The sequence below is a fragment of the Labrus bergylta genome, chromosome 16 (assembly GCF_963930695.1).
Source record: "Labrus bergylta chromosome 16, fLabBer1.1, whole genome shotgun sequence".
In the NCBI taxonomy this organism is placed as follows: domain Eukaryota; kingdom Metazoa; phylum Chordata; class Actinopteri; order Labriformes; family Labridae; genus Labrus; species Labrus bergylta.
This window is the reverse complement of record NC_089210.1, coordinates 16,560,452-16,573,955: the sequence shown is the minus strand read 5'-3', so window position 1 is coordinate 16,573,955 and position 13,504 is coordinate 16,560,452. Positions and strand designations below refer to the sequence as shown.

The window sequence follows — 13,504 nt, the reverse complement described above, 5'->3', positions numbered from 1 at the left end:
GCTGAAGTCAAAACAAGGTGAAGGGAAAACTTTCACAGGTGCCGGTTCCAAAATCAAACTGAAGGCAAGAATCACCAAAGGTTCTGCACAGTACCCCTAAAAGCTCTCATCAACTTTAACTGTAAAAGCAATGTTTCAATCTCACAGAACTTCTTCAGGCCTTGTCATGTGTTAGCTGTTTTCTGCAAGTCAGTAAAAAGTGTATTTCTTCAGGTGCTGAGAAGCCACTTTTTGTGACTTTAAAATCGAATTATACAGCCCAATCTTTGAGGAGTGCATGTGGAAGACTTCTGTCGTTGTTGGAATAAACATGTCGATGTTTGAGTAGATAAGAAGAGAAACCGCAGACACGTCTGGCATCAGTGGAGTTAAGTTCAGTGTGAGCGACATTCAGGGAGGTGACCGGGACAAACGGACAGACAGACGTGTGGACGACTCGTGAGCAGAGATCGAAAAGGTTTGATTGTCTCTCCAGAGGCTCATGAAACAAGACCACGATGCAGCGGTGCATTTTTAGGAGAGTTGTACAACAGTTTAGTTTCAGGGAGCAGGAAACCACTAAAGGTGTGCTGTCTGGTTTCCCTGCTGCTGCTGCTGCTGCTGCTGCTTCAGGGCGCAGGAGCAAATCAAGTAAGTCACTTTATCTGTTTGACTTTTGCACCTTCTCTCGTCTTTCAGGAACTTCTTGTACGATTTTCCCTTTTCATGAAGGAGTAAAAGTAAGCGAATCTCCTTTTAAAAAAAACAAAACATCGACTAGATAATCTAATGTGTTGCTGAGAAACATTTCAGTAATTAGATTTTTAAAAAGACGTTCCTGTGAAAGATTATTGGCACGGAGAGAAATGAGACTTTGATTCGTATGCGCAACATTTATTTGTTCCAAACGTTTCGGGGCTGTTTGAGAAAACAAATGTGTTTGCCAAACTGTCGGGGTCATGAACTAGAACTAGGTTAGAGCCACAGAAGATAGTGGAGGTGATGTGGGTGTCAGGAGCGGCGAGCTGTGGTGTGCGTAAAAAACAACAACAAAATATAAACGTGCGCAAAAGTCAAAACAGAATGAAACTTCCATCTTTCCTGTTACCGAGTCGCTTTTTTTTTTTTTTTACAATCCAAGACAGTTAGAAAATGAAATGCCAGTAGATTGGGTTCCTCTCGTGGTGGGTCACATGTAATTGTGTGCACGCTGTCATTCATTATCTTCTAGTGAGGGACCAAGCTGCCATTCTGTGTGCAACTACAACTAACCAACTAACCCAAAGAAAATGTATACTTCCTCTCAGATGAGGAAGTTCATTTGAGTTTGAGTCTCAAACTGGAGAACAGTGTGTTTGAGTCTTTTTGTCAATATTTGTACTTTAATGTCTTTAACATGAGCACTTTGTGAGAAGCAAAAACAACAGGAGTGAGTCTAAGAGTTCTTTACTGTTCATCCCATCAGGTGTTCCAGATGTGAGGGAGCGGACTCTCATAGCTGTGAAACCAGATGGAGTTCATCGCCGTCTCGTTGGACAAATCATCCAGCGGTTTGAGCAGCGAGGATTCAAGCTGGTTGGCCTGAAAATGTTGAAGGTGAGAGGCGTGTGAAATGAAGCCGGCGTGATGTGTCTGTTCTCTGATTTTAACTGTCTCTGTTGTTTAGGTGCCGGAGGATCTCCTGACCCAGCACTACTGCCAGCTGAGGTCAAAACCCTTCTTTCCCAGGCTCCTGGAATACATGTCATCAGGACCCGTGGTTGCCATGGTGAGGGATTTTCTGCATTCTCTGTATTGGACATCCTGTCTGCTCTATATCTTTGCATTTGTTTGACAGGTATGTTTAAGGATATGATTGTTAGACATAAACCGAGTGCGCTGTTTTGTTTTTTTTAAAGGTCCAATCCTGTAAATCTACATAAACTTTACATGTTTTGTCCTTTTGTTGGATCACAAGTTGGTTTTGTCTTCTTCATGCAACTGAAGGATGAAACATCATAAGGCCGTACTACACGATCTGCCTTCTTATTTATGTTCATTACCTAAATCTATCATAGGCTGCAGCCGTCAGTCTCATGGACTTCCACAATCTGACTTTGGAAGAAGAGCTTTCATGTTTTTGCTCCTTCATCTCGGTCTGAGCTTCAGGGTAACAAAATAAACTTCAACTGGGGCGCTGATTCAGTGCAGAAGATTTTAAGAAAAAGGAAGAAACTAGAATTAAGGCTCTTATGACCTTTGTATGCCCTATGGTGTATGCTCATGTTTTACTGCTGAATGTTCCTACTTTATTGATTGATGTAATTGTTGTTTGTTATTATGCTGCTGTTTTGTAGGGCTGTGCATCTTCACTGATTTCATGATTCGATCACGATTGTCCTCTCAATGATTCGATATCGCGATGCATCTCAAAGCATCACGATGCATCCTCAAATTTCTCTATCACTGCACAGGGCAACTTTTTCATCAATGAAGACAAACAGTCCGATAAATATGAACCTTTACATATATTAAGAAAGTGATTTAAAAATCAGAGACAACTTAGGTTTCTAAAAACAAAATAAATAAATTATGTATGTCCAATCACAGCTTGTCTCTGCCAGGATTCCCATAGTAACAGAGACATTTTCAATCTTTCTTGTGTAGGTGTGGGAAGGGCACAAAGTGGTGCAGGCGTCCCGTGTCATGGTGGGACATACTAACCCTGCAGAGGCCCAGGCCGGCACAGTCAGAGGAGATTTCAGCTTTCACGTGAGCAGGTAACTGGTCATTATTTGATCTTTTATGTGTCATGTTTCAGGATTAAAGAAAAAACCTTGTGTGGGGAATTTAGAGATAACTAATGAGGTGTGTTGATCATTTACAGGAATGTGGTTCATGCCAGTGATTCCCTGGAGGGGGCGCAGAGGGAGATCCAGCTGTGGTTTACGGGGAAAGAGCTGGTGAACTGGGACTGCTGCGACCAGAGCTTCACCTGTGAGCTGTGAAGGTCGCTGACAGACGATCAGCAGTGAGACTCAGTGACTCTACCTCTTCTCCCGCTGCTCAGAGCGCTGTTTCTGTATGTGACACTATAGTGATGGATAAAAGACGAATCAAAGTCAGTGTTCCCATCGAGATCTTTACCTCAGAAAATGTGCCGACACTAGAAAGAAAAAGATTTTATGTGGAAATAAATGAGAGTCTATTTTACTCAATTTGAAACTTCTGATAACATACACTTCAAAATGTCTCAGTGAACAGCCACGTTAGGATCAGCTCGCCTTTAGTCTCAGGATTAAATGTGTGCAGTAATTTATAAAAAAAAATGTATCCACATGTCTGCACCTGTGGAGCCTAAACGGATGATTCAACGGGGTGTTCTACTTAACAGTCATCCAGATGTGCAGTGTTCTTGATACACCAAACAGTCATTCAGTTTAAAGTGACTTTACATCGCATGAAAACCAAGTTTAGGTCTTCCTGATTATTAAGAGAAAGTGAGTTAATTGTCATTATGCAATCTGAAAAAGTGTAAAAACTGATCATACACAGCTCCAGAAAACAAAGATGAAGTTTTCATTTTAGAGAGAATAAAGTCAAGACATTGAAAAAAGACTACACAAAACACAAAACATACATCCACACATTTTATTTAGCTCCATTTCTGGAGATCTTGATGTTTATGGTGCGTTCACTTTCATCTCGGAAGTGGGAAATTCCAAGTTGCCGGTCTGATACGTCATCAGACACCCCCCCCCCCCCCCGAAGTTGATATTCTGTCCTGGAAAGTTAAAATCCAACATGGCTGCTACGTGCATCAGCAGTAACGTTTAAGCTGTCACTATATACTTTTTAATCTATCCCGTATAGTTGTTATTGCCTGATATAGATAACAAAACAAACGTACTCCTGGAGGCGTCCATGTTGCTTGTCCGACTTGTTGCCAGCTCGCAACTGGAACACGGTTAATTCGGGTGGGACGCCATTCCCAGCTCCGAGATCCAAGTTAAATGGAACGCACCATTATATAATATATTTAGGCAAAGCTGTAAAAGAATGATATTTAATATGCTACTTGATGTTGATTTAGTCAACAAATTATTTGTTGTGTTGTTTTAAAACAGAGTGAATATTTATCTTGAATTGTCCTCAAATATCTCAGAGTAATAAAAATAAAAACGCACAAAATGCTTTATTACTAGTTTGTCGTTGTGATATATTATAACAATGAAAAATACAGTCAGAAATCAATTTAAAGGCAAGGTTGGTCATTTTAAAAAACTAGCATGATTTTGAAAGTAGCATTCCCTCAGTGCTCCGTCTGCACCCACCCCCTCCCCTCTGTGCTCCCTCAAAAGCCACACCCCCTCACTTACATGTGAGGGGGCGGTCCTCAGCTCATCGCTTTGAGTGTGGGCTCGTGCACGCAAGGGTTAGAGAACGAGCAGGGAGACAGGGAGGCCTGTGATTGGTTCATTAGATTGGTACCCTCGTGGTAGATATTGGTTGAAGTTTTTACAGTCTTACAAACTGCTACAGATGACGGATTTTCTTCATTCCTGTTTCAGAGAACATGAGTTATTAATTTCTGTCAGGACCTAAAGACAATTTCAACCAAAATCTTAAAACGTGGATCTGGAGAAAATTACCAACCCTGCCTTTAACTTCACAGAGTCGGTAATGAAAGTGTGTAATCATGAAAGTTTGATGGTTTTTTTGTCTTCATCTGGATGCAAAAAACTACAACAACAACAATACTGTTTAAATACAGGCTGATGTAAAAGCATTCAAACTTTGACTCAATAAAAAGTCTGACTGGTCTGTTGAGTCTTTATCATTTTTATTAGAATGCACATTTGTTTATATTTTAAATATCGCTAAAAAGCTGTTTCAGTCCATTTTGAACACATCAAACTAATCAGCAGGAGGTGATTACGTTTGTTGATTGCATTCATTTTTATTGCAAAAACAATATTATGAACACTGGTGAGTTTAAAAGCCGCAATGTCTAAAAATAAATTCACAATGTGAGAGACTATAAATGAGCGAGCTTCGATTTGAACATGGCTCGTTTTGGTGATGTTTCTGATGCATGGTGGAGATCGAGAAGAGTAAAGTCCCTCTGCAGCATCACTCCCTGGAGTATGAGCTGTGTATGAAATACTTCAACTATCTCCACTGATCTTTGATGTCGATGTCTACATCAGTGGCTGTTTGGGAGCTCCTCCGCATTACGTCACCCTCTGATCACGACTTCAGGGCAATCTTCATCTTTTGCTTCTCCATCACCGTCTCCAGTTCTGTGGCTTTACGCACATCCTGAGGAGGGACGCACAACACAGAGTCATTTAAAAATCAAACATATCTCTGCATTAAAGGCGATTACATAACAACTCATGCTGCATTGTTGTGTTAGCATGCTAATGCTAGCCATCGTTATTATGCTCGTATCTTCACACTGCATGTAAATTTACCTGAAATGAGCGTGATCTAGAAACGCAGTTAAGCAGTGAGTACAGTATGTTATTCTTCTTTTCTCTAGTCCCTCAATTAAACAACTTTTATACGTGAGGGGAGGAGTCAGCTGGCCGTCCGGGCGATGTAAACAAACTGAAGATAGGACTCAGAAAACTCTGAAAACATCACAGACAGTGGGACTTGGGTGTTACACCCATTGTAGACAGTCATGACTCACAGAGTTATTTTCAGAGGATATACTTGATTTCTATTACATTTAAATGTGAAAAATCGCATATAAAATCTTTAAGTAGCTCCGGGAGCTAACGTGCTTTTTGAGAAGTAAATAATCGTTTGTCAATGTAGGTCAGTAAATGTGACAAATGACGCAGGGGCGTCACAGGCCAAGCAAATAACAGACTGTAAACACAAAAACCAAAGCATATCCTCTCTCTCTCTCTCTCTCTCTCTCTCTCTCTCTCTATCTCTCTGTCTCTCTCTCTCTCTCTCTCTCTCTCTCTCTCTCTCTCTCTCTCTCTGTCTCTCTCTCTCTCTCTCTCTCTCTCTCTCTCTCTCTCTCTGTCTCTCTCTCTCTCTCTCTCTCTCATATACATAGGCCAACAAACACACACACAGGCCAGGACAAACCTCAAGTAGGGCCTTCTGGACCATGATCTGGCTGTAAACTCGAACACCTTCCTCCGGTGCCACCGTGCGGAGCTCCTCCTTATTCAGGGAGTACAGCTGAGCTCCGGTTAAGATGCCCAGACTCTGAACGGTCCTGAGAGAGGAGGAAAGAGATACAAACTCAGTGTGGGAGCAAAAAAAACAACTTATTTTTTTAATTTTCAAACAGAATAATCCAGCTGTGCAAAGCGTAGTAACGGATATCTAAACTTTAAGTTGGTTAAGTTTTTGAACTATTCGCCTTCATGTCCCTTTAGCACACTGTTTTCAGTAACTCAAATCAGTTCTCAGTTCAGCTGTCATACATAAACAATTGTAAGGAGGATATTTTGACAATAGAGGGCGCTACTGAGCCTTAAAGAAATCAAGCACTGACTCTGCAGGCTGCATCTGCTGCATGTATAACTCCATCACTGAGGAGATTGATTTCCCTTTCTTCTTGTTCTTCAGTCCTAAAGCTCACTGAAGGCAGAAGATTTCCTGGTTTAACTTTATCCTGGATGCTTTCATTTAGTAAAATATGAAAGTTTGTTAAATAGAAATACAGCATGATGTGAGTAACTTTCTCACAAGTGATTTAAAAGCAGACTAAAGACCCCCCCCCCCCCCCCCCCTTGTTCTGAATCGGATTTCAGGAGCTGCACACTCACTGCTGACTGAAGCCCTTTGCGTTAAGCCACACCTCCACCTCCGCTGCAGGTGAGTGGTAGTTCAGGGGGGTCGAGGTGTCAGCTGTGCGGGGGGCCACCGGTGGACGAGTCGAGCCTTTTCTCCCAGCCAATCGCTGGAGGAGCTCATCGTTCACGACATTGACTGCAAACAGAATACGACACTTCACTTCACATGCTGCATTGACAATCAATCATGCCTAAGCACGGCACGGGACAACTGGGCCTCGTGTGAGCGCGCCCTGAATCAGTTCTTCCAAGATAACGAGTAAATTCTGTTTGTTTTCTTGAGACCTCGACCTACTTTTAACCTCTTAATGTCAGGATAACAACTCTGGTTTTCTCATGATGCCATGTTAATTCCTGGAGATCTCAAATAAAGTTTTCATCACGTAAAACCTGATTTAAATGAAATGTGTTGATGCATGTTCATTTAGGGCTTCCGTACTTAGCAGCACTTAAGTGAGCACTGTTTTCTTTCTTTTTCCCCTGTCACTTTTTCCCACGTCCTAAAATCTGCTGCAATTCTCTATGTCTCCACCAGGTGCCCCCTGACTTTGCCTCCATCTACACACCAGTTGATTCTTCTTTTTCTTCTCACCTGTCTGCACTTCCCTCATCAGCTTCATCCTGTACAGACAGGACTGTTCCCTTAGTTAGTCTCCAGCTCATCCTCAGTACTCTGCGTTATTATCGTTTTCTGTGGGGTTTTTTTTTTTTAAGTTTTGGTACCTTCTTCCTGGACCCTGCCTGCTTCCTGTTACCTTCTCACCTACCTCCCTTAATCACTATCTTAGGGTAAACTATCAACCATTTACCCACCAGATTTTACTCACCAGATTTAAACTGGAATATTTGATTTTCTGAAATCTGACATTGACACAAACACATTTGGCAACCCTGCGGTCTTCATACACAGATGCATTAACATGTTGGTTAAAAAAACCACCTGGAAATATTTATTTTTGGGCTTGATTCAGCATCTTCCTCAAACTTTGACCTTTGTTATTTATTCATGTCTGACATGTTGCAGGTTGAGTGGAAGTGCTGAGATAAAAATTTGATTTTTCTACCAAGCTGCTCTTCAGTGATGATACTCTATCGCTGATTTCTAACCTCGGTCGCCGTCTTCTCCCTGCAGTGTTGTCGATGGTAAGAGCATGCTCTGTGGTCGCAGCGGGCTCATGGGACCGTTCCCATCCGGACTCCCTGGAGCGTAAGAGAAGAACTTTGTCGGATGGGAAAGGGGCCTCTTCTGTGGAGGAGCAGGAACGTATACGAACTGTAAGACTGCATGAAAAAAAAGCGAGACCAAGACAAAACCTTGTATGTGTGTGTGCTGTGTCTGTAGTTCACCTTGGACTCTCTGCGGACCACCTGGTTGTCCCTCCCCGTGTTGTTCAGAGCAGACAGAGGCTCCAGGATGTTAAAGGGAACAAATCCAATCTGGTCAAAACGATTCTGACATTTCCACCATCGCTTTGACGACTCGATTACCTGAAGAAGACAAAAAAAAGGAGGTGACTCACAAATCAGAGCGGCCTTCTAAGCATGATGTCATCTTTTACAGGCGGGTCACTGTCGGTGTGTTCAGGTACCTCGAGTGTCTCTCCTTGAAGCACAGAGAGCTCACTGCTGTTTCTCGCCACAAAGTCGTAACTGCAGCAGTAGAGTCTTTCACCTACGTGTGGAACCATGGTATCTTCTCTGGAAAAGCAATGACAAAGAAGAACATGTGCAGCATGTTAGATAACTGAAATCGATTAAACAAATCCGAGTCAGAGACCAGTAATCTTTACCAGTAATGACTCATTTAAACGACCATTAATTGCCGCTTTTAAGAATTTCTCCTGTGTTGTCATTCCTTCTATAAAATCACAAATGTGCATTTTTCAGTGACACTTTTTAAATTGAATTTAACCGTAAATTATCCAAGAAGCTCCTTGATATTTAATCTGTTTTTAAGGGAGATTTGTCTTTGTTTTTCCTTCTCTGCAGACTCACCCATCATCAGTGCTTTGTCCACGACTCTCCACATTCTGTTGAGCTTGTTCCTGCAGAGTCTGTGCCGCCCTTCGTTCGCTGTGAGCATCCTGTTTGTGTTGAGACTCGATGGGATCTTCCAGGAGCTGGCCTGTTGAGTCATAAGCCTGCGGCCGCCACCCGTCCAGGAAGACAGGTGTGTATGGAGGAACAGACACACCGAGGTGCGAACTTGGGAAAAAAGGGTGAAAGGATCTGTCAGAGAAACACAAGAAACTCTGAAACCAAGAATTACACTTCTGTGCATGAACACACAGACCAGGGGGAAGTCCAGTTGAGCCCGAAAGAAGTCCACAGCCCCCTCTCCTCTTCAGTCAGATGCTCCTGGAGCGTGGAGACGGCGGCGCTCGTCATGGCAGGGCTGAGCACTGTGGCTGCTAACGCTGGTCCTCCAGTGGTGTTCACCAGCTGTGTAGTACAGAGTCAGTATCACACAGAGACTGAGGAGCACATAATGACTCAACACAAACACTCACCAATCTCAGAGGCACAAAGATGTGGTGCAGAAGTTCTGGTGCGTCCGGCTGCGTGATGGAGGACTTGAGACGGTCCTGAATGAACCAGATAAGTGCATTCACATCAACATTTAAAATGTTCTTATACATTTCAGATGTCATGTAGTGTTTCAGCAGGACTAGTGTAATCTCACCAGCAGACTGAGGGAGTACTTGATTTTCTGAAAGATGTCCACAAAATCCTCCTCGGGTGGAGGGCAAGCTTTCAAGGTCAGCAGATCATCTGCACACAGACGAGAACCATCAAAGCTACATCCCAAACGAGTCAACAGGACAGAACCAAGATCCATAACTACACAACGACTAATGTTGCTTTTATACATTCAGTTTACAAACGTGAACTCATCTGTTTTGTTTGTTATGTGTGTCTGAAAAGTCTTCAAGAATGTCAAACTAAGAACTTTTAACAACATGTTGGAACACTTTCCGAACAGAGGAATTAAAGGATATTGAAATGATCAAGAAGAGTTCTGTTAAACAGTCTTCAAGTGGAGGTGTGGGGTGCTTGTTCTAGCATGTTTCTAAGAAATACAAAACAGAGAAAGTGACTAATAACGAGCTTTTCTTCTATTTCAGTATTAACACATTCATACATTCATGCCTTTAGTTTTACTTTGGGTCACTCCTGTCACAGTCAGGGGTGTGTCCAGACTTTTATTTGTCTGGGGTGGGTCAACGGGTACTGACTCATCCGAGTACTGCTCCTGTGTGTGTGTGTGTGTGTGTGTGTGTGTTTGTGTGTCTCACAGAGTTTGTCTTAAGCAATAAATTTGCACAACGATGTTTAAATAAAACTGCTTGTTGCAACGACAAAAAGAAGTGCGGCCTGAATAGCCGGTTTTAACACAAGTCCTGCCTCCAAAAGGTCAAAAGGCCAATCACAGTTTAGGATTTTTGGGGGTTGGCACCAGGGGTAACCAATCAGATTTTAAAGGGGGCCCATTCCACCCTTGCCCCCCCGGACATGCCCATGGTCTCTGCACACATAGCCATTGATCGAGACACACCCTGGTCATGCTAACGAAGAGCAAAGATAGAAACAAATATTTTCAAGCCTCAGCAGATCAGGGAATAACCATCCATGATTAAAACAACACTGTGTCAAAAAAAAAGCCTTCTTGATGTCACAGTTCAACAGAAAAATGTTCTAAAATCTTATTTGTACTTTAACAGGCGCTAACTGCTAATTAATAAGGGTATGAATGTTTTGACTGCATGCCAGGTGTATATGCTGCCTTCAGGTGCTTATCAGATATATCTTACTTCCCAGTTATGCAATCATAATGACGACACGCACTCCAAGCTTTCAGCCTTTTTTGTTGCCCTAAAATGTCACAACGCGGCAGCTCTGGTATCATCAAATTCCCCACTCGTCGGTACGACATTAGAGGTGATTTCATGCTCTTCACTAGTAAATCTGATATTCCTAAGGTACACATGAAGGCAGCGTGAGGGAAGCTTGTTTGAATTCAGGTCAACTTAGAGAGCAACTGTGAGCGTTTCAGACGCCATTGGTGAATATTTGAAAAATTTGCTAATTATTCTTGACTTTTGGTGCCATCGGTGGAAGGAAATTTTAACTCTCATAGTAAATTGTGTACTATAAGACCCTTTTCAAGCATGAACTAAAAGTTACAGTGGCCCAAGAATCTTCTGAATTACTCGACGCCACTTTTGGAAGCCTGGCTGCCAACATTTACAACGACGCTCCTGTAGTAAGTAGTCTCCACGTTCCTGCGACTGTTTTTCATCTCCAGCCTGCCAGGAGCATCCGTCATCCACCAATCTCTGTCACCATCAAGCATCTCTCCTCCTCGACCTTCAGCTGATCTACCGGACATCCACATCCAAAACCATCTTACACTTTTCATCTGACCACTTTACGTCTATTTGAGGCCAGCAGCAGAGTTTCAGCAGGCAGTGTAACCCGTATGCATCATTATGGCCATTTTTGTCCATTTGGGCAAATGTTTTTAGGAATTTAACCCTTTAAATGCCAGAATAATGGCATTTAAAGGGTTACATTCCTAAAAAAATATTGAATGTTTGGTAGTTTTGAGCAGGGCTGAAGTTGTTTAAGAGATTTATGCAGAAAAAAGTAGAAAAAATATCAATCTGTTCTATTTTTATTGCAGTTTTTTGGAAGTGGACATTTTTGTCCTTAGTGACTTAAGAGGGTAGTAAATTAAACTGATGCCTGAGGGTTGTTTTATTATCTGAGACGCAGAGGTTAGTTGACAGAATTGAAGAGCAGCTCTCACCAGCTTGTCCATTTTTCTTTTTGCTCTTCCTGCTTCCCTTCTTCCTCCGTTGGTTGAGAACAGTCTGTGCCTCAGCCGCCTGCTGCAAACGAGCCATGAATCGCTCCACATCGTCGAAGCAGTGGTTCAGAATCTCCTGATGAACACACCGACTGTTAGTTTGAACCATTGACCCCCGAAACACGATTTTAAGATCGTGTTTCGGGGGAATACATGAATACTTAGGCTGTAGGCCCAAGATGCAGAATTTGGGACTCAGAGGAATGGGTTTAGAAATTATATGGGAAATTAATCTTACTACTTCCCTCCAAAAAATCTGTATTCCCTCGCATTCTCAGATACAGTGGATCAGACTTTATGAATCTTTAAAGTGAACTAAGGGCATAAATGTACTCTTGTTACTATAATGAGTGTTTATTTACCTTACTAGTTAACAAGTCAAATGTTTTCCTAGTGCAGGAAATTGACTTTTGAAATCTGATAAATGCACTGAGGGCTTTCCATACATGCTGTCTTTAAGCTTCTTCATGCAGGATGACATCTCATTTGACTTACTATTTGTAGGCTCAACTCCCAGTTTGCACACATCAAAAAAAGAATACTTGAACTAATTTTTAGATCACATACCACTTCTCTCTCGGCATTCAGTAGAGATGTATGTTCAGGCTCTGCAGTGTCACTGTTCTCTGAGTGGAGGAAGAACAAAACAGTGAGAGAAAAACTTAAGATTTATAGAAAAGCAACAAGCTAGTACTTTAAGCACATGCTCACACTTTCACACAGCAGACAGATGATCTACCTTTGCCTGTGTCTCTGTAGACGGGCAGTGCACCTGAAGGAAGCTGCTCTCCTGGAGGCATCATGACTCGGACGCCTGAGGGATTTCTTCTGACCACCGGAGGAGGTTTGGCAGACATCTGTTGTGAGTGAAATCAACGATGATTCATATCAAACATTGCTCCTATAAGAAGATCACATGTGACCTTTTTCTGTTTCAAATTTAGAAACTTTAGTGTGTGAAAGATGTTAATTAATGAAGACGACAGCTCGTCTTGATTTCATCTGAAGGTCTTAAAAATGATGGATGAGTGCTCGATAAATTGCAACATTCCTCCGACTCATTGTAGGAATGCTGAACATTCGGTCTGCACACTCGCATGCAGCTACACACGACAAGAAAAACCACTGACACAGAGTGCATGGTATGCAGCTGACACAACCTCCAAAACTCCTCCAAACACACTCAACCTGTTAAAAATAAAAAAAGAAGAGATCATGACAAACATCTGTTTCTTTACCTTCCGCCCTTTCTGCTGTCGATCCTCGTCTTCCAACGAAGAAGAAAATACTGCATTCACTTATCAAAACATTAACGCATTCATATTAAATGCAGATTGTGCAAAGAAAAATCTTCATGCAATGTTTAAAAATCAAATATTCTGTTTCAGAAGTTTCCCTTTAGTAACACATTACTGACACAAAGCACCTCTCTTTTATTAACAGGCTGAACCTGTCAAAAACACACACATACACACCCTCAAAACACACACTCTGTTTGCATTAAGATAACACATAAAGTGTAGATGGATCACAGTACCTTCGGTGCAGATCGAGAGTTTAAATCCAGAGACTTAGAATCCAAAGAAACAATCCTCGTGCTCATCCGTTCGTGCTCTGAGCTTAGCTGTGTGTGCACGAGGACGTCCCACCTTCCTGAGATATGCAGAAAAACGAGTCCGACTTTCCTTTTGCACTTAATCTGGGCTGCTTTCTGTCTCTGACACACACACACACACACACACACACACACACACACACACTCTAATTCGCCTCTCTCACTTATCACAGGCATCTCTTCCATCGCCTGCCTGAGGCCTAAAGTGTGATCTACAACAGGTGCTACTCCAGGAAT

The 13,504-nt window shown here is 42.2% G+C and overlaps 2 protein-coding genes across 6 annotated transcripts; one reads left to right on the top strand and one right to left on the bottom strand.

Moving 5' to 3' along the window:
* Positions 1 to 373: 373 nt before the first annotated feature.
* nme4 (NME/NM23 nucleoside diphosphate kinase 4) lies at positions 374 to 4,782 on the top strand. 2 transcript variants are annotated; one of them, XM_065965145.1, is made up of 5 exons: positions 374 to 630; positions 1,445 to 1,575; positions 1,646 to 1,747; positions 2,626 to 2,738; positions 2,846 to 4,782. In XM_065965145.1, the coding sequence occupies exons 1-5, from the start codon at positions 498 to 500 to the stop codon at positions 2,964 to 2,966; spliced, it is 600 nt and encodes a 199-aa protein (XP_065821217.1). In that variant the 5' UTR covers positions 374 to 497; the 3' UTR covers positions 2,967 to 4,782. The 2 variants fall into 2 exon arrangements, with proteins under 2 accessions (XP_065821217.1, XP_065821218.1); XM_065965146.1 differs by lacking the exon at positions 374 to 630 and adding an exon at positions 670 to 719.
* A 2-nt stretch (positions 4,783 to 4,784) lies between these two features.
* On the bottom strand, positions 4,785 to 13,369 carry eps8l1a (EPS8 signaling adaptor L1a). 4 transcript variants are annotated; one of them, XM_065965141.1, is made up of 15 exons: positions 13,190 to 13,367; positions 12,891 to 12,949; positions 12,392 to 12,509; positions 12,220 to 12,278; positions 11,593 to 11,728; positions 9,466 to 9,554; positions 9,293 to 9,367; positions 9,076 to 9,224; positions 8,778 to 8,987; positions 8,372 to 8,480; positions 8,130 to 8,270; positions 7,890 to 8,028; positions 6,756 to 6,918; positions 6,067 to 6,199; positions 4,785 to 5,280 (listed from the first exon to the last, which is right to left on the bottom strand). In XM_065965141.1, exons 3-15 carry the CDS (start codon positions 12,507 to 12,509, stop codon positions 5,209 to 5,211), a joined length of 1,593 nt encoding a protein of 530 aa, XP_065821213.1. In that variant the 5' UTR covers positions 12,891 to 12,949; positions 13,190 to 13,367; the 3' UTR covers positions 4,785 to 5,208. The 4 variants fall into 4 exon arrangements, with proteins under 4 accessions (XP_065821213.1, XP_065821215.1, XP_020508899.2 ...); XM_065965143.1 differs by having other exon boundaries at positions 12,891 to 12,919; XM_020653243.3 differs by lacking the exon at positions 12,891 to 12,949 and having other exon boundaries at positions 13,190 to 13,369.
* Positions 13,370 to 13,504: the final 135 nt, after the last annotated feature.

What these genes read in the sequence shown, in the direction of transcription:
- eps8l1a (XM_020653243.3), bottom strand. Translation starts at nt 13,255, where the DNA reads ATGAGCACGAGGATTGTTTCTTTGGATTCTAAGTCTCTGGATTTAAAC. An exon ending in AAAGAAAAATGGACAAGCTG is followed by an intron (nt 9,555 to 11,592) that starts GTGAGAGCTGCT and finishes GTCTGTGTGCAG; the next exon opens with ATGATCTGCTGACCTTGAAA. An exon ending in TGGTCCGCAGAGAGTCCAAG is followed by an intron (nt 8,029 to 8,129) that starts GTGAACTACAGA and finishes GCTCCTCCACAG; the next exon opens with AAGAGGCCCCTTTCCCATCC.
- nme4 (XM_065965145.1), top strand. Translation starts at nt 498, where the DNA reads ATGCAGCGGTGCATTTTTAGGAGAGTTGTACAACAGTTTAGTTTCAGG. An exon ending in CAGGACCCGTGGTTGCCATG is followed by an intron (nt 1,748 to 2,625) that starts GTGAGGGATTTT and finishes TTTCTTGTGTAG; the next exon opens with GTGTGGGAAGGGCACAAAGT. An exon ending in TTCAGCTTTCACGTGAGCAG is followed by an intron (nt 2,739 to 2,845) that starts GTAACTGGTCAT and finishes GATCATTTACAG; the next exon opens with GAATGTGGTTCATGCCAGTG.